The 19,382-nt window shown below is 51.4% G+C and overlaps 1 protein-coding gene across 1 annotated transcript; it reads right to left on the reverse strand.

Moving 5' to 3' along the window:
• Positions 1–10,993: 10,993 nt before the first annotated feature.
• Positions 10,994–16,779, reverse strand: LOC146185715 (uncharacterized). The gene is made up of 2 exons (XM_084607900.1): positions 16,638–16,779; positions 10,994–12,158 (listed from the first exon to the last, which is right to left on the reverse strand). Exons 1-2 carry the CDS (start codon positions 16,777–16,779, stop codon positions 11,281–11,283), a joined length of 1,020 nt encoding a protein of 339 aa, XP_084464026.1. The 3' UTR covers positions 10,994–11,280.
• Between the last annotated feature and the right edge of the window lie 2,603 nt (positions 16,780–19,382).

Below are 19,382 nucleotides of genomic sequence, written 5' to 3' on the forward strand. Positions count from 1 at the left end.
TGCCATCACCGTTTCGCTAGCAAAACACATGCGTCAAAACTAATTTTAGAGTGTAAGCTCTACTTCTCCAACTTGCCAAACCTCGAGGTCACCTCACTCTGAACTTTAACCTTGAACTGTTGTGCTGTGCAGCAAACGTCATCTTCATTCTTGAAGGTCATTTATCTGCGCATCCGTCAGTACCATCTGCATCTCCCCACTGCTGTGCCACAGCAAACACTGCCACAACTGGATTTCAAACCCGGGCAAGGATGAACACATCAGCTTCTATGGCCCAGGCATGAGAGCACTGTATGCCATCGCGACAGCTGATCACATGTCTTGTAAAGGTGCAACACACTTTCACCTTGGGCAGTGAACGTTGTCATCTTAATGGAAGTTTCACTCCTTTATTTAACCTAGGTAAATATATGTCATACGCACACACCATCTGGACAAGTGCAGGCAAGGTGCGCAAGTTTAGTATTGGGGGGTGAATCTACCAAGCGGTGTCACAGAACAGAAAAATATAGTGATACCAACACGTCTAGTGTCGCAACAGCAGCAGCGATGCTCATACTTTTGCATTTCTTTAGTGCAGGTTCTGCTTCATCACTTTGTGACTATAGGTGTGACCAGATTTATCTAGAACGCCTGTAGTTTGGAGCAGTTACATTCACGCTGTTCAAGTGTTAATGTTGGACGAGAAGCAAGACTAGCATGTTTCCGAGAAACTTACCAAGCGAGGAAGAGAGCCAAGATTGAAGCGGCAGTAGCAACTGTGGCTGCGGACGATGGCTTGTGCTCGTGAAACTTCGTTCAAGGATAGTTGAACCTCTACAGTGTTTTGGGGCATGGATCCCAGAGGTTGCACTACATCGCCATTCACTTCAAAGCAATGGTACACTGTGTTTTTGGCTAAGGCGTAAGTTTGAAATGAGTGGTGGGAGAATTTTTCAACACAGTTTTTTTTCCGCCATATGTGCATCTTTAGCTGCCATACAAACGTTGCATACATAGGTAAGACCAGAGAATTCATTTCTTCTAAGAACAATACTTATGTGGAGTTGTCTACCGTTCTCTGAGCCAGACAGCTAGATTTGGCAGGCTAGTCTGCTGGTGGTCTAGTGCATGCTAGACGAATGCAGGAGAGGCCATTTCTCTTATAGGTGAGTACACGGAACAAGCCACATTAGAGCGCCAGCTCAAGTACACGGCATTGTGTTCAACACGTCTCGACAGTACCATGCTGGCATCATGCACTGTTTCAACCCGCTTCCCCCTCCGTTCCCGACCTCTTGTCAGCACGCCATTCTGTGCATCTTCACCATTCCACGGCTCTCCACAAAGCCATGATTCAGTCTTTGTGTTGCTTAACATTGCTGCAGCAAATTAAAATGTCGGAGCCAGAAACGGCCGCAGCTCCTTCAGCGACATGGCCAGGGCAGAAAACTTTTCATAGATCTAATGTTACTGGTGCCAGGGCTGTAGACATTGACATCAAAGCACTTTTAGTTGTAATGAAGTCCCCTCTGTGTCAATACGCCGTGTATCACCATTTACCGCATGTGCTGCGAACACTCTGTTGAAGCATTAGCCTCGTGTCCTTATCAGCAGAGTTTTGTATTTTTCTCTAGGAAATATGGCTGGTGTGTTTAATAGTGCATCATCTTGAGTGGCACACTCTTATACATTGTGCACCTTTAATTATGAGCACTGTGTTGTATAATGGTGGTGTGCTTTAAGCTCCTATTGTGCCGTTTTATTATTTTAAAAGCCATACCCAAATTGTTATTCTCTTTTTTTTTTTCTTCTCGAATACATGTCTGTAATGCCACGTGGTGGTAATCCGTGTATATTTTAAATAGAGCGAGCCGCGCCGAAGGAAACCCAGCTTGGTGGGCAAAAGCGCTGTCATTTCTTCAATCGTTCCATTGATATTAATCTCTAGTATACCCCTCGGATTAGGCGGTTGGGTTTGTTGAGTGACGTACGATGTTCTATAGTCGGTCATGTAGTTAATGAGGCTGAGGAGGACGAGGGTTTAAACACGATTGCGAGACAACAATGTCCCGTAATATATAAAACGCTGTTGCGCTTCCGTGCAGACCGAGATGATATAACCCCCTTCTGTAATCGCTCTGCGTATAACCAAGCACAACCGTAAGGAAATACCAGCGTTTATGCGCATTAGTTTCACATTTATATAACAGTTCCAGTTTCGAAACACGAACCGTGCATTGGCTGACGTGCCGACTTACAGAACGGGTCATGTACAGCTTTTCCCGCGGAATTTTTCAAAAGTGCGGGCCGCGGAGGCCCCTGTAGCTCCCGGTCTCCTGATTTACCATGCACACTTTAATCAAGCCTTCATCAATCAATAAATCAGTCTTTAAACAAAAAAAAAGTTATTTAAAGCCATATGTCGCGAAGAAATATGGGGATTTTTTTCCTGCGCACAAAGCAAACGGCGCATTACGCGAAGAAAGCTCGGAGGAAAGGCCACGTCTGCCGACGTTAGTGGCTACGGCGCCAACTGCCTGCTTTACTCTGCCGTGTCATGCACTTAGTTTTGCTCCGTCGCTGTAAAGAAAATAAGATGACAGACAAGCATGCTGCTGGCAATGACTTCTGTTTTCCTTATACTATAAGCTATAAGCTACAAGGCTAAATAGTGACCACGACGTGGCATAATAGCTCAGCCAATTCTGTTTGGACGCCGTATATAGACAATAAGGCACGTCATTAGCGGAATTCATGTTTCCGCCAAGCTTCCTCTGCCACAGAGAGTCCACGCGCATTCACTTTAGTTTTCAAACCCCACACATAAATTTGGGTGATCTCGCGACTTCCAGCAAAGAAGCTGCAGATAACAGAGTTTATTGTCAACAGTACAAACCACTTTACCACAGGAGACAAGCAACATTTTGCGTCCAGCTTGCGAAGACCGCAGGCTTCAAGACCGAAGGCTGCTGCTGAAATAAAGAAAGGGGGAAGGGTACACAATGACGACTGCATCACGGATGCCAAGGCCAGCCGTGCTGCGCCATATGCTGCGTATTGAAGGCGGATACAGACACCGCTACCCTTTTACTGAACATTTCTGCTTTGAAAAACGGCTGCGGAGATAGAATAATTTATCGTGTTTAGAACAAATGTCAGCACACAGTTCATCACTTCTCTCCCGTAACCGCGGCGACCCGAGAGGGCGTGCTTACGCCATGCAGAGCCCAGCGAAGAGCACATTCGCTCCGTCGGTCTGTTCATCTATCCACACCTCCGTTACGACCGCGCGAATAGCGAATACCGCGAAGAGCACGTTCGCTCGGTCGGTCTGTTATCTATTCACACCTCCGTTACGACCGCGCAGAGACTTCGCGGCCCGCGAACTCCGCCTGAGTTATGTCTCTCCTCGAACTTCGGAGAAGAAACGCGAGGACCCGACGCCTCGGGGAGAAGGCATTCGGAGCCGAGACGAGACGAAGCACAGACGCGCACGAAGGCGCACCACATCCAGCCAGGAGACCCTCTGCAGATCAACCGAATCTCTTTCTAAGTATTAATAAACAGTTTGATTTTAACCCTCATATGGCCTCACTGCTATCATGGCGCAGCCGACAGGATCTGCAGAGGCGTCTCGAGCGCGCGAAGAACCACCGGAATCCACAGTGCGCAGCAGAACGACCTCGACGAGTTCTGAGACCACCTTCATATGGTCACCAGCGAAATCGACAATGCGCAGTGTTCTCATCGAGTTGAAAAAACAGCGGCTGGCCGACGAGCTTCGAACCCGTGGACTACCGGGCAGTGGCCGTAAGGATGTTCTCGTCACACGCCTCCTGGAAGACAACGTTCGCCTTCAGGCCTCGCTGGCTGCGTCCGACTCAGCTACCAGCCAGGCTGAAGCAGTAGGCGATTGCTTGCCTTTATCAGGGAAGACGGAAAGTTAGAGCCAGCTATTATACCAAAAGATACCGCAACCGCTCTGATATCCTCTATGTCGACGCGGCAGGGAATTCTAAAGCAGGATTTTTCACTGCAGTCGCTGCCTACGAAGATGGCAGAGTGGGGGCCGCCGCCACTATTCGAACTAATTCGCCTGCAGAAGCGGAAGGAGCCGCCATCGCACTCGCGCTTGCTCATTTAGCCATTGACGAAGCCATTACCGAAATTTGTACAGATTCTCAGGCGGCATACCGCCACTACCTAAACGGCGTGGCGACACCGGCCGCGACACCGCCACCTCTCTCGACCGAACGGTTAATCTAACGTGGATCCCAGGGCATGCCTCGATCCCCGGTAATGAGCGCGTTCATGCGCTGGCTCGAGAACTCTCTACCCGAGCCCCGGATGATCAGGCACCCAACTCCGCGCAGGAGGCCGCATCGGTCCTTTCTACATACCACCAAATCACCACATTCTACAAACACAAGCGCATGACACTGCCACCACCCCACAGCACATTGTCACTCTTATCCAGTGCTACATGGCGACAATTGCAGACGAATTGTTTAATTTCCCCCTACCGTCTCTCATGCCTTCACCCTGGCTTGCCCCCTCACTGCGACACCTGTGGCGAGCCAAAATCCTAACTTTTCCACTACCTGTGGGAATGTCCTTCCCCCCAGGCAGTGCCCCCCATCCCCTTTGCGGACAGCTCAACCCGCCGGTCAGAAATGGCTGGTCGATCGGGCTCTATGTGAAGCCAAAGCCCGTGGACTCCTGGACTAGTAGGAGACCACCCTGGAAGACTTTTTTTTTTATTAAATAAAGTTGTTTCCATCCATCCTTCTGCAGGCAAGAGTTGACGAACTGGAACAGCTTGTAGCCCAGCGACGCACGGCACACGTAGCGAGTGACGCAACGGGGCTACTGCATCCAGTGTCGACACGAACGGGGCACGATACGGACTCCCAACGCAACGACGGAAGTCTCGCGCCTACTACTACAACGAACCAACGGCCGGCAGACACGAATCGTGGTACACCTCCGCAGTCCTCGCGGGAGAACAACGCTCCAGCTCCCGAGGGTTCGCCAAGCCTGACTGAAATCATGGCCATGTTCGCACGCGCGCAACTGCAGATGACGGAGGTATTGTCGAGAGTGTCAGAGCCAGCTCAGCCCGTTCTGGTCCAGTCAACGAAGGACACCGCGTCCGCCATCCCCGAGTACGACGGCAATGCTCAACAAAATGTCCAGACGTGGATATCGCAGGTGGAGCGCGTAGCTGCCTTGGCCACTGACGCTCGCTACTGCAGCAACACGGGTGCAGGGAGCCGCGAAGGATTGGCACAGCTCTTACGGCATGAGCTGCGAATCGTGGGACTCATGGAAGCAAACCTTCGCCTCGCGCTTCGACAGGAGGCTCACGATGCAGGAATTCCTAGACCTGCAGGCTGATCGAAGACTACGCAATTCGGAGACATTGGTTGAGTGCATGTATTCGAAAAATGCTCTGCTTGACAGATCTCCGTACCCGATGGCGAACGAAGAGAGAATTTCGCTGATTCTCAGTGGAATATCCACGACGACACATGGGCTAATCCACTCGCTGCACAGCCCTGCAGCAACGTCATTGAACTGATCGACCGCGCAGCGCTGCTCGACACCAGGCGACGCAGGACAGTCAAGATGCAGTTCCGACAATCTGGTCCCGGGTGGTCTAACCAGATGAGCAGTGACGGATCAAGGGCGGCGATCGACAGACGGGTGCAATGATCTCCGCGAACAGTCAAGGCCGCGAGAACCGATGAAGGCCACGCGAGTACATACCTGCTTCAATTGCGGCACAACGGGCCACTTTTCGAGGGATTGCACGAGGCCGAAGACGGGAGCCACGATCGCTGCGGAACAACGCCGAGCAGCCAGATCCAACGGCGCAGGCAATACCAGGACGACAAACGGGCAAGCGAATTGTTTTCTGCAATCTACGAGAGGCAATTTGCCCATCGTCAGGGGCCTCGCCGACAACCAAGCGGTGAGAGTCTGCATCGATAGCGGCTCAAACGTGTCCATCCTTAACGAGAGCTCTGTGGGTCCTAACGTTCGCCCCCGACCGTGGGCGTCCCCAGATCACATTGAAGTGCTTGACCGACGCATCAGACCGACGCGAGTGGCAGCGTTGGACGTGACCGTCGGAACATCGACCGTGCGGCTCGAAGAGGTCGTGATCGCGCCCTTGCCCAGTGCCATGGATCTGATTCTTGGTTCAGACTGGCACCGTGCCGCGAACCTTGACGTCACGTTCCACCCTACGAACGATGTCACCTTCGTCCCAATACCGCCGTCGGTGAGTGAATCTACCGTACACACTCCAAGCGCATGCAGTGTGAATCGTACTGGCGAGACGCTGATAGCGGCCTTCAGCAACCGCGCAGTCATTGAAGAAATTTCACTAGACAGCGACATCGACTTCGTGAGACTGAACTCGAAGGGCCTGGGTCCCGACGAAGATTTCTTCGACCTGGTTGAATATTCTGCATGTAAAATGAGCCATGGCGCGAACGCCAACGAAAGAGATGAGCCCCGCTCTATTCTGGATTGTCATGACGACGCGTTCACAGCGAGCACTAATGCGCTGGGGCTGTGTGCTCACGTAGAGCACCGCGATGAACTTAGGGACAACATTCCCGTCGCCACAGGGTCGTACCGATCTTGCCCCGCGGACCGACAGCTCATGAAGGACGAGGTCAGTGACCACTTGGCTATGAAAAGAACATCCACGTACATGGACGATGTCGGCCAGGAAGCAGCTACGATCCCCGAAGCGCTGTCACTGCGCGATGAGGCGTTGAGAAGAGTAATCGTCAACGGCTTAAAGACAGACATCAGGTAGCGTCAATTCATGCGAGACATCTCATTTCTTGGCTATAGGATCGCCGCAGAAGGAGGAGGAAAAAACATTTATTTAAACCCAATAACTAGGCACTGGTGATTAGGTGGTCGTGTCCACTTCAGGCGGCCTCCTCAGTCCAGGATGCCGGCAGCTGCTGCTATCCCGCGCGCCCGCTCGATCAGCCGTTGCTGATCTTGCAGGTGTGAGCTAGACAGAGCAGCTTCCCAAGAGGAGACGGTGGGATGGGGAGTGGGCGGGAAGTCTTGCGGCTTTGGAGTCTGGACACGCCCATATGGAGTGGTATAGTGTTGGTCTGGTGCTGGCGCATGATTGGCAGATTGAAGGGTACCGCGAGGGAAAGAAAAGGTGTTTGTGGTAGAGGTTCGGGAATGTGTGCGTTTGAAGTTGTCGCCAAGCAGTGGCATCTGCTCTGGAGAGAGATTTGTGCGGTGCGGGGAGTGTTCTTCGTTTTTGTCTGTAATATTCGAGGGTAAGTGTGTACGTGAGTGGTTCTGTGGTGGTTGATAGCTGAGAGCTTGGTGATGGCCTCGGAGCATCTTCCTCTCCGGTTTCCGTATTAGCTGGTAATCGGCCGTCTTCAGTCTTCCCTCCTGGTGCCCGGCAAGTTAGTTCGCGGGCGAGCGCGTGAGCGCGCTCGTTGCCAGAAAGGAATGCGTGACCTGGTGCCCAAAGTATTCGAATAAGCGGCGTTTGCGTCTTTTCTTTGCACTGACGAAGGATTTGGTGGGTTTTGGGAGACAGCATACCGTTTGAGAAGGCTCGGCATGCTGCCTGTGAGTCTGTGACAATAGTGCAGGTTTTCAGGTGTTTGTTCAGGGGATTGGATGAGATGTGTCGGATGGCGAGGGCTATGGCTGTCTCTTCCGCCGTTCTGATCGAGGTCGTGAGGATGGAGCCTGTTACTTGTACCTGACCGTCGTCGTTCGTGACGGCCAGGCTCGCGGCAGGTTTGCCGGGGTAGCTTGTTGCGTCGGTGTATAATACGAATTCATTATTTCTTAATGTACGTTGAAGTGCCCGTATTCGGGCCTGCCGTTAGCCCGCGTTAAGGTCTGGATGCATGTTTTTCGGGATTGGGGCCACTTGGATCTTTGCTCTCATTAAGGGGTCCATGGGCTCCGGATCTGGTGGTAAGAGGGCGCTGGGAGCTGGATAGCCGAGCCTCGCGAGTAGGGCACGTCCGGTGCATATGCTTCGTAGTCTAGTTACTTGTCCTACCCGCTGTGCTTCAATTCTTCCACCGTATTGTGGATGCCCAAGTGAAGAAGGCGTTGAGTGGCCGTGTGGGGAGGGACACCCAGTGCCGTCTTTACCGCCGACCGGAGTGCCGCGTTAAGTTTTTCTAGTTCGGCCCGATTGAGGTGATGGTACGGGAGGTGGTACGTGAGACGACTGATGATGAGCGCCTGAACTATGCGAAGCGTTTCCCTCTCCTTAAGACCGCTTCGTCGGTTGGAGACCCGTCTTATCATGTGGGTGATTTGAGACATTTGTTTGCGGAGAAGATGTACTGTGTGTGTGGCTCTACCATTAGATTGGAGGTGTAGCCCCAGCACCCGAAGCCTCTCCACTTGTGGTATTGGCGCACCTTTAAGGAAAAGGTCGATCTCTGGAGGCTGTTTTCTCCTTCCATGGCTGTTCTTGCTTATAACCAAGAGTTCGGACTTCTCCGCTGCGCAGGTTAGCCTGCCAGCGGCGGCGTACGTCTGGACCACGTCGATGGCTTCCTGAAGCGCGTCTTGCACATCGCCGTCAGAGCCCCCCGTGACCCAGATTGTGACGTCATCCGCGTAGAGAGCATGACGAACCCGGGGGATGTTGTCTAGCAGAGGTGGCAGTTTTGCCATCGCCACATTGGAAAGAGTCGGAGAGAGGACCGAGCCCTGTGGCGTCCCTCGGCCTGTAAGAGCGATATTGTCGGAGCGTAGTTCACCTAGTCCTATGGTGGCCGTGCGGTCCGTCAGAAATGCTCTGATGTAGTTGTACATCCCATTCCCACAGTGGGACGATGCCAGGTTGTCAAGGATGAGGTCATGTGCAACGTTATCAAAAGCGCCTTTTAAGTCGAGCGCAAGTATCGCCCTCGTTTGCAGCTTGCTAGGATGGTCCATTACTTCCTCCTTCAGTTGCAGCATGACATCTTGTGTGGATAAATTTGGTCGGAAACCAAACAGCGTGTCCGGGAAGAATCTTCGTGCTTCGAGGTGGGGGTGGAGCCGGGATAATACGATGTGTTCGGATAGTTTTCCGATACACGAGGTGAGCGAGATTGGTCGTCCAGGTTTCTAAGTACCTTGTATTGAATGCCATCCGTACCCGGCGCCGTATTCTTTGTGACATTTTGTAGAGCTGCTCGGACTTCGGCCTCTGTTATGTCAGCGTCGAGTGGACTGTTCTCGTCGTCGTAGGGGTAGTCCTTGTACTGGGGGCGCGGGCCAGAGCTGATGTAGCGCTGTTCTAGTTGGGCGAGGACAGCGTCGTCACACTGTTCCTTGCGCAGGAGCGTACGTATCACCTTGCTCGTCTAGGATTTGGATTTTTTGGGGTCTAGTAAAGCGCGGAGCAGCGAACACGTGCGAGCCATGCCGAGAGTGCCTTGGAGATGGTCGCAGAAGCGGTGCCAGTTGTTATTTGTCAGCTCGGCAGCATAGTTCTCTGCTTCGGCAGTGATTTGGGCTATTCTTAGCTTCAGCTTCCTGTTGTTTTTTTGCCGTTTCCACCTCTTGACGAGCCCCCTGCGAGTCTCCCACAGGTGGAGCAGGTGGTTGTCTACGTCAGGTGCAGTTGTAGTGGCTGAGACCGTAGTACTGGCTCGTCGTAGGTCTTTTTGTATTTCTTGCACCCATTCCGGAAGGGGCAGAGGTGAGGGCGGATTGGGTGTTCCTTTTACCCCGTTACACCCTCTCTCCGTCGCGGTCCTTCCTGTCTGTCGATCCCGGCGGAAGGAGTCCCAGTTGGTTAATCTTATCTTGCGACCAACCTTGCGGGTGCCGGCTGTTTCAATATCGGTGGTTATTATGTAATGATCGCTACCCAACGTCCCTCCTAAGTTCGACCACGTGCTCGGGGTTTTGCTCTGGCCAGTGTGAGGTCGGGGCACGTGTCCCTGTTTACACTGTTTCCCATGCGGGTGAGTTTGTCCGGTTCCGTTAGTAGGGTGAGTTGATTTCTGGCGATAGTCAGGGCAAGTTTGCGGCCTTTCGGGGTCTCCGATTCGTAGCCCCACATTGGATGGGCCGCGTTGAAGTCTCCCACAATTATAACTTGATTTCTCTTGCTGGCTAATTTTAGGGTCGCTTCTATTATTTCGTCGAATGCATCCCGTTTCGCTCCTTTAGGTGGACTGTACAAGTTAAGGATGAACAGGGATGCTGCGTTTGGCGGGGACCACCTCGAGCAGAACGTGCGCGATGTGCGTGTTCTCGATAGTGTGTTCTATAGCGGTGAGGTGCTTGGATACCAAGGTAGCTACTTTGGGTGGCGTCGTGTCTGCTTCGTCGTGCATTCTTGGCTTATTGGCGTGTGCTGTGAAGCCTGTGAGGGTGGGTTCGCCGTTTACTTCTTGCATTGCTATTATATCTGGAAGGGGAAGCGGGGAGGAAGGGTTAGATAGACTGGCTAGGTACTGTGTGAGGAGTCCCTTCTTGCGTCGGTATCCTCGACAGTTCCACTGCCATAGCCGAATAGGCGGATGGCCTACTTGTATTTTTGTTTCAGTTTTTCGTTCAAGGCTGCTATCCATGCTGTTGTTGTTGGTGGTGATTATGAGGCGGAGGCGTCAGATATGGCTTGACTGATGCCTGTGGTAAAGTTATCGCGGTATCGGCGGTGCCAGTGTCGGCTGCCGTCGGTAGGGCTGGTGCAGAGGCAGCGACGATCAGTGAGGTGGGAGGCGGTCGCGCATATGGGTGCAGGCGTCGTGCTTCACGGTTGTCGCGCTCGCCGTGCGTGTCTACCGGGAGATTTACCTCAGGCGGACACTGTGCCGGAGGGGAGAGTGTAGGGGGTTGTTGATCTGTCGTGAGAAACTGGCGCAACAGCACCGTCTGTTGATGCATCTGTTGTTGCATTCGCTGGCCAATATGTTGGAGAAGTCGTTCGAATGTATCTTCCCTTTCCCTCCTGACTTCCTCTTGGAGGCTCTCTACCATCGTTTTTGTTTCGGCTCGAAGAGTAACGGTCATGGCCTCCATCGACCGGTCTATCATAGCTTGAATCTTTTCGATAGAGAGATCTGGGGAGGGAGGTGCAAGTGGCGCTGTTTTTTCAACCGTTAGTGGAGTGAGGGGTTTGGTGTTAGGTTGTGATGAGGAGGTGTGAGAATTTTTAGTGGAGTTTGTGGCTTGCGTGATTTGTCTGCGGCGGTTGAATTGGGAGGGGTGGCTTTGGGGAAAGGGAGAGGAGGGAATTGCTCTGTCGAGCTCACCTTCAGATGGCTTCGATTTTCATAGCCCTTGTTTTTGGACGGGGGCTGCCGTGTCGGGCTTGGGTTGTTGGGGTGGTGGCGCAGTAGAGTCCGTCCCCGGGCCATTCTTTTCCTGAAGTGTTTCACGGTTGCCTTCTGGGTGCGAGCCTCCCGTCGTCGCTGTCACTGCAGCTGCCACGTCGTGGGCGTTGCTGCGCGACTGGTGCTGATTTTCCCGGTTTGAGTGTTGTGCTGGGGGACCGTTCGAGGCACTCCCTTGTAGTTGGGATTCTTTTTGCTGATTGTGTGCGATTGCCAACTTCTTGTTGAAGGGCTTCCGCTGTCGGCTTGGGCAGCGGGGGTCCGTGGCCGGGTGTTCGCCGCCGCAATTGATGCAGCAGGTTTGGCACTGGTGGCTTTCCCCGGGATCGTTTGCGCCGCATTTGGCACATCTTGTTTTTTCCGGGTTGGGACACACGTCTGCCCTATGGCCCATGCCGAGGCATACACTGCACACTTGGTGCCTGGGTTTCTGTGGCCGGCATCGATATTCGGCGCCGCCGTATTTCACGTAGTAAGGGACGTGGAATCCCTCGAAGGTGATCAGGGCGGCGGTGGATTTTCCCAACATTCTGGCGTGTAGAATCTTCGTGTTTTTTACTCGCAGTTCTGCCATGAGGTTGTCAATGCTGGTTCCCTCCTCCACGCCCGTGATCACCCCTTTGCATGAGGCTTCCGGGGTTGCCACGTACGCGACTTCATATTGCTTGTTGCCGAAGTCTAGCGAGCTGATACCGCGTAGCCGGTGAGTGAGCTCTTCACTCGGGGTGCTGATGACCGCCAGGTTTTGTTCTGGTCTTACTCGGATTATTAGTTCGCGCCGGATTTCTGCCGGAAGCTGTGCTGCAGCACCGATGGCTAGGGCGATTCGATGTGTTGTCCAATTTCGTAAGTTAAGTCCGTCTCGGGGTCTTATCAGTTTTGAGGTCGTCAATTGGGAGGGGTGGTGGCATTTGCTGCTTTTGTCGGCGTTGCTGTGGCTGTTTTTTCATTTCATTGGCGGCTTGGGACTCTTGCTGTTGCTGCAGCAGTCGTCTCTCTGCGCGCCGTTGGCGCACGGTTTTGACAGTAAACCAGTCATCGCCGACGCGTCCGATGTCTTCATCATCTGCATCAGATACCTCGTTGTTGCCCCCGGTGTCCATGGCAGCAGAGTGCTGATCCGGGTCACCCATATGTTGAAGCCGCGCGGCTGACGTCCTGGGCGGTGTAAGTGTTGCTGCCTCAATTCCTGGCCACGCCTGGGCTGAAAGGTTTGTCCCTGCCTCGGCCACCGGGACGCAAATCCAGGGTGTCGGTGCGACGTCACTGCTGAGCCACGCAGAGGAGTCCACGGGACGCGGGCTCGGAGCCGGCGCTGCCCGCCGGGCGGAGGAAACAGCCGCGGAGGCGCGAGGTTAGCCAGACGTTTTTCGGGGAAAAACTGGGGCCCCGTGCGGGGCGGCGGGGTTCGCACGAGAAACTCCGGAGCTGTCGACAAACACGTCTACTCTCGGTGCCTGCTCGGAGAGAACCGCCGCAGAAGGGCGAACCCTGGACGAGGCGAGAGTCGCAGCAGTCGACAAGTTCCAGCCCGAAAGCAATTACGTCAAGAAATTGTATTTGTTCCTGCAATTGGCAAACCATTACCGCAAAGTTCGTGGATACGCGCGCCTGAGGACAGGCACGAAATTTAGGGGGGCCATGTCAGCATACAGTTCATCACTTAGGGCGTGCTTACGCCACGCAGAACCCAGCGAAGAGCACATTCGCTCCGCCGGTCTGTTCATCTATCCACACCTCCGTTACGACCGCGCGAATACCGCGAAGAGCACGTTCGCTCGGTCGGTCTGTTATCTATTCACACCTCCGTTACGACCGCGCAGAGGCTTCGCGGCCCGCGAACCCCGCCTGAGTTATGTCTCCCCTCAAACTTCGGAGGAGAAACGCGAGGACCCGACGCCTCGGGGAGAAGGCATTCGGAGCCGAGACGAGACAAAGCACAGACGCGCACGAAGGTATAGTGTTCTAGAACACTATAACGCTATAACGTAGGCGCACCACATCCAGCCAGGAGACCCTCTGCAGATCGACCGAATCTCTTTCTAAGTATTAATAAACAGTTTGATTTTACCCCTCATCTGGCCTCACTGCTATCACAAGCAACCGTATTTTTGTTTCATGCATATGGTGCGTCCTCGCACCCTCTCTCCTCATTTCGCTGTCATACACTCCAATGCAAATTATTTAAAAAGTAATAAAACTATGTTTGTTATTTAGCTCTCTCAGTGAGCAGTCACGCGTGTTTGAGGTTTTTCGCTTTTGAAGCCTTTGAAGCTAAGTTCGAATTTTGAAATACCCAACGCGAGGCATCTTTTGATTGAAATTTGGTAGAGGTAAAAACAGTAACACCCGGTATAATATATTAGTACTCTGCTCTTTGTTTCATGACTGAGTAGTTTTACAGGGAGTTTATCTTTTGCACAGTTTGCTACGTTCTGCGGCTCACCTATGCTTTGTGGTATTTTAATGGTTCTGGAGCAGTATATATATATTTTTTTCTCAAGGTTCTGGGAACAGCAGGCGCTGCACTGATATGTCCGTTAACGTGTGGGCCTATTGGCAAAGGTTGTAATCTACTGGGGCACCAACCAGAATTCATCTCAGTCGTCGAAGCTTCGTTTGGTTGATTCTTTGGGTTTAACGCCCCAAACAGACACGGATCGGGAAGTTACGCTCACGAGGGGTTATTCAACGCGCACTCGCATCGCCCAGCACACGGGCGCGCCTTGATTTTCGCCTTCATCGAAAAGCGGCCTCCGCAGTCGGGATTTGATCCCGCATCCTTGGGCACAGGAGGCGAGAGCTCTAAACTCTTCATTAGCGCGGCGGGGCTTTTCTGAAAGCTAACAGTTATAGTAATTGAAGCGGCCAGGCGCATACATATGTCTGCAGGCCGATGTAAATCAATGAGCGGTAGGAAATCGGTACGCTTTAGAAATTTTATAAGGCGCACTACTCTGTACCTACATTAAAAAAAATACCCTAAAAATAAGCTGTACCCACAGTGAAAAATGTACTCAATAGAGAAATGTCCGTGAAGCCTCCTCCGATTTGCTTTCCGCAGCAAGCGCTTTGCGCCATCTCTGCTTACGTTTGACTGCCGCAGGTATCTGAGCGCACGTCGCAGAAACATCTGCTTAAAGATGCAAAAGGGGACTAGCACAACCTAGAATATTGTAGAAACAGACGCGAGCAGCTTAAACTATTCGGGATGCATATCTCGGCGCATGCGTGACAAAAAATATTACAAAAGCCACATTTCGGCGGCACTGAGCGTAAACAAATAAATAATCCCAAAGATCTTTATGCGCTGTACATGCAAAGTGATAAGAATACACGCAGGCTGCTGCCATGTAGCAATTAATAAAGCTTAGAAGGTTCGTGGCAATATATATGCCTCACTGGTTTCAGTTCCTCGCAACTTGACATTCCTCGGCGCTGATGCTGAGCAGCGTCGACCTAGACAACATTCAAGGTCATGTTAAATGATGTTCCACTTAATGCTTGCGATTAAAAGTCACTAGATTGTGCATACTTGCGCCACGAAACCGAAACATTTAATGCGCAAAACCTCAAGGGCTCGGAGACATCTTGTGCGCTAGCCCTAATTTTAGCTTGCATGCTGGAGACAAGATAACGATAGACACGTGCGCACCTGCATGAAACAGGCACGACGAAGTGGAACGCGTATCAAAAGCAAGATCGTGATATTGCTTAGTCGCGCCACGCATGAAACAGACAAAAAAAAAAAAAAACACCGTCTGGCCCATGGAAACGCGACGGCCGCGGTCGTCTGCACACGGGAGGGGCGGCGTGGCGGTGTGCACTGTCACTGCCTCGTGTCGCGGCCAGCACCAATGTCGGCCGCTGATAACGCAGAAGAGACAGGCACCCTTAAAAAAGAAGAAAAAGTCTGTCTGAATCTGTCTGCGACAGTAATACGCATGCGCCAGCGGTCGGGCTTAGCGGATGAAAAGACAGCATTCCCTCTCAGAACCCGCGCTGATCGTTGCGGTGCTGGACGGAGAGCTAACAGAACTGATTATCGCCCATACCAGTGCCAGCGCGTCAGGAGTAGGCTACTGCGCACTCGAAGACTGGAGGAGAACTATGTTCAGGAATAATTATTTCCTGTGCGTACGTATGCACTGCCAGCCCTGCGGAGGCTTTAGAATTACCGGAGAGACCAGGAAACGACGCTGCACTGTTTTCGCAGCAGTTGGTTCGACTTGCGTTCAAAGCTGAAGTATTTTTCTTCCCTGTCGGATTTCGCTGCCCTGAAAAAAAAAAAAAAAAAAATACGCTCCAGTCGGTCTCGGAGGACTGCACTGCCGTTTGAATTGACTGGACAGTGGCTATAGACGTGTAAGTTTTCGACCGGTGACTGCTTCTGTATACCTTTGTGGTAGTGGTGTGCCGAACTTTAGTGTAGTAGTACCTAACGTGGTGGTGAACCTTACTTTGTGCCCGTCCTCCCGAGTCGCCTCAACGCCTTTCCACGCATGACTGACGGACGGACCTGCTACACCGAGGAATATCTACTAGCCTGGCTCGTCGGCATCGAAGGTGAGCGCGGGCGAGGGCGACTGTGTTCGTGGAAACCTCTTTTCGGCTATTGGTCCAAATTTACCTCAATTTACGCGAGCATTGCATAAAAGTCAACACGTAACAACATGCAGAGGTTTCCTGGACCATCGCCACCGGGTTTCATCTCCGTGACGGAAGCGCAGTGAGCAAGCATACTTGGTGCGCAATAGCTTTAGGCTTAGCTCGCACGGTAGGCAGGAAAGTGTAGGTATTGAGGCAGCTAGCAAAATGAGACCTGTAGTGACTTTGGGATCAATACAAAACTGCGAAATTCTGTTAAAGCTGAGCTGAACTAGCTTATTCACTTATTCGTACACGACTCCCCGAATGACGTCGTCGGGTGCGCCGCATGTGTGTTGACTTTGCAACTGCCTCCTCTGTCAATTCTCGTATTTACTTCAAGACTGTCGCTGTATCTGATGGCGGTTAGAGCCCCCATCTCTTCTCCTACTTCTTGAATGGCTTTCGCTATTACTACCATTGAGTATTGGCTATAGCTGTGAAACATATGTCGCTCTTCGGTACAGGTGTATTTTTTTTTTTCTTTTGCTCGGCCTTCTTGCTGTATTCTCGGTCCCCATTCACGGTGTGACCTTTTCCTTCTGCGGCTATCAGCTTATCCATGTTCGTGTCTCCTGCATAACGGTTATTCGGTTGCCAACGTTTCGACTGCAACTTCGTCTCTTCCATATCGTGCCGGATACTTGCTCCCTGCCATTTGCGGCGACGAAGTCGTCACAGTCTCCACCCTCGTTTCACACCCGTCAGGACTTGAGAGCAATTTCTCAGCCGGTTTGGCCTCGGCCTGCAAGTCGATGCCTTCGCGTTCATGGCCGTTCACGGCTTTCATGGTCGCCCTTTGGTCTACCCAACGTTGGTCTACCCACATCGCAGGGGTAGCAGCGGCGTGGTCGCTCCGGAAATTTCCAGCTCTACAATACGTTGAAAATTATTAGAACAACCAACCTTTTTTTCTTTCATTTAATACCCCCTTTAATTTTTTTTTTTACATAATCCATTATGCCCTGAGGCAATAAACAACGTTATTAAAAAAAAAAAAAATTGGCCTACCGTTGAGACTGAGTATTCAAGTGTGCCGGTCGTTGAATTGTTCATAGAAATTGCCAAAATTTCGATACGTTCCATGCCGTGAACGCTACGGAACACGCTCAAGTATCCTGCCTAGATGGGAGGACTAATAGAGTTCTTCTTAGTGACAGTGTTGTCGGTTACCGTCAACTCTTGACGAATCTGGGCAAAGCCTTCAGAGTAGGTGTTTGCAGTATTTTGTCTATCTTCTTGACTTCCTCCTGGACGGCCCTTTGTATACTGCTGCATCAGCGCGTCATCCTCGCAGGCCTTTTCCCCTTCATTGTCATGGCTGTGTGTGCAGCTGACATGCTGAAAAGAGTTCATACTCGTGAGTGGCTTTACCCTGTTATTTTGGGCTCGTATCTTTGACATGTCTTGACAAATAGGCTGCCGGGATGTATTTTTCTGGTATGAGCTCCACTTTGTAGGTAGTCTGGCTGATATCTTTTCGTTGGGGTTTTGGAGGGTGGAGACAAACGTTTTGCGGTTCATCTCAAATGTAAAAGCTCCTCCAGTTGGGTACACTAAAAAAATAAAGCTCCGGCGCCAGTACCATGGTTAGCATTTACTTATCAATTTGAGGATAGCACCTTTCTGTCGGAGTCAATGCTCTACTATAACATGAGGGGTTATTACGTTTTTTTTTGACAATTTTGAAACAGCACTGCACCTATACCTCTGGCCCTGCATCTGTGATGAGGCAGGTTTCTTTGTCGCAGTAGTTGAGAGAATGGCCGGCAGCCAATTCTTGCGCTTGACATTATTCAAAGCTCTGTTCTTTTTTCTGGTCCACTGAAATGTATTCTTTTCTCGAGTGAGCTCCCAAAGTGGTTCCATGATCTGATCCAACTGTAGGTGAATAGGCTAGAATACTTCACCATCATCCCCAAGCTTTGAATTTCTGTGGAATTCTTTGAACCAGTGATGCGCTTGACTGTCTCCACCTAGTCAAGATCTGGTGTTGATGCCTCACTCGAAGAATGTGTGTCCGAAGCACTTTGCTCTAGTCGCGATCGCCCACTTGTTCAAGGTCAGTCCGGCTTCTCTCAATGACTTTAGCACAGGAACTCTTCGAAAGAATGTCCGGACACTTAAGAATCATTGCTTATTTGGATGATTCCCTCTTCGTTAGGGGGAATCTGCTGGATAGCATCTTCAAAAATGTCTGCTGCTGTGTTTACTCCAAAGGAAACTGTTGCATCTTAGTCTGCAGTGAGTTCCCTAGCTGATGGTTGGCCTCATTCGGCCGTGACTTAGAGAGACACTTTGCATCACAGATGATACTGAGGTCGTCCGCCATCACCGTGATGTGCCTTTCTCATTTTATGGCAACGCTTGGCTTCAGCATGTCCACATACATCCTAGCAGGGCTTGGATCGCTTTGTTTTGGAACTGCCACTATTGGAGAAACCCACTTGGTTGGTCCTGTTGCTGCCTTGATTATATTGAGTTCTAGCCTCTAGACCTCTTTTTCCACTCCATTTCGCAATTTGAAATTGATGTTCCTGTGTAGGCAGGCTACTGGTCTCAAGCCTGCCTTGATTTGGAGCTTGATGCAAGTTTTCAGTTTTCCTGATATATTGAAGACGTTTGGGAATACTTTCTCAGGGTCCACACCAAACTTCATTCAGGATTTGTATGAAACGGGGCCTATGAAGTTTTGCAGCTCACTGCTTGCTCCCTTTGGATGGCGTAAAGGTTTTTCAAGCTCTCTGGCTTTCATATTTGCTCTGAAGAGCTCCTAACACCGTAATGATTGCACTCACTCCGTATGAAACGAGGTGTATGCTCGTTTCTTGCAAGGGTGCTTTTAGGAGGTCCCTCCAAGCCTTTCCGCCAATCATACAAACTCTGGCTCCCTAGTCTAGGCAGAATTCCACATTGACTTCGAGTCCTATGTAGTACTGTAATAGGGAACTGGCACTTCTTGCCCTTTATGCAGTGGATCTCGTTTTTAGGTTTGTTGTCTGCTCCAGTCATTGGTCTTCACTCTATGCACAATTCAGCACAATGAATTTTCTTCCTGTGTTGGTAGGCGGATCCCCATGCTGGACATTTCTATTTTACTCCAGCATGTGACCGCAGTCCTCTACGTCACGATGAGGGTTTGTTCTGTGCATTCTTTTTTTTCTGCTGGCGGTTGTGCCAACTGCTTCTTATTTGCGACTACCTTCCTTACCGCTACTGTCGTATGTTTGTACCGGTAGCTTTTCTTTCGGCATTCACTATGCTGCGTCCCTGAGAAGCAGGAGTTTCTTTGTTCCATCTCGGATTCGTCACAACGCCGTGCCGCCTGTCTTGTGTCATCGCTCTGCTGCGTCGTTGTTCGCTTTGGGTATCCCATCCTCGTTCCAATTTGCG

Source organism: Amblyomma maculatum, chromosome 6 (assembly GCF_055883805.1).
Source record: "Amblyomma maculatum isolate TAMU_Amacu chromosome 6, ASM5588380v1, whole genome shotgun sequence".
Lineage (NCBI taxonomy): Eukaryota > Metazoa > Arthropoda > Arachnida > Ixodida > Ixodidae > Amblyomma > Amblyomma maculatum.

Excerpts from the sequence above, each read along its gene's own strand:
- LOC146185715 (XM_084607900.1), bottom strand. The coding sequence starts at position 16,779 with ATGAAAGCCGTGAACGGCCATGAACGCGAAGGCATCGACTTGCAGGCC. Across the intron at positions 12,159-16,637 it reads GTCGCCGCAAATGGCAGGGA|CCATCGGTGCTGCAGCACAG; the intron begins GCAAGTATCCGG and ends GAATCGCCCTAG.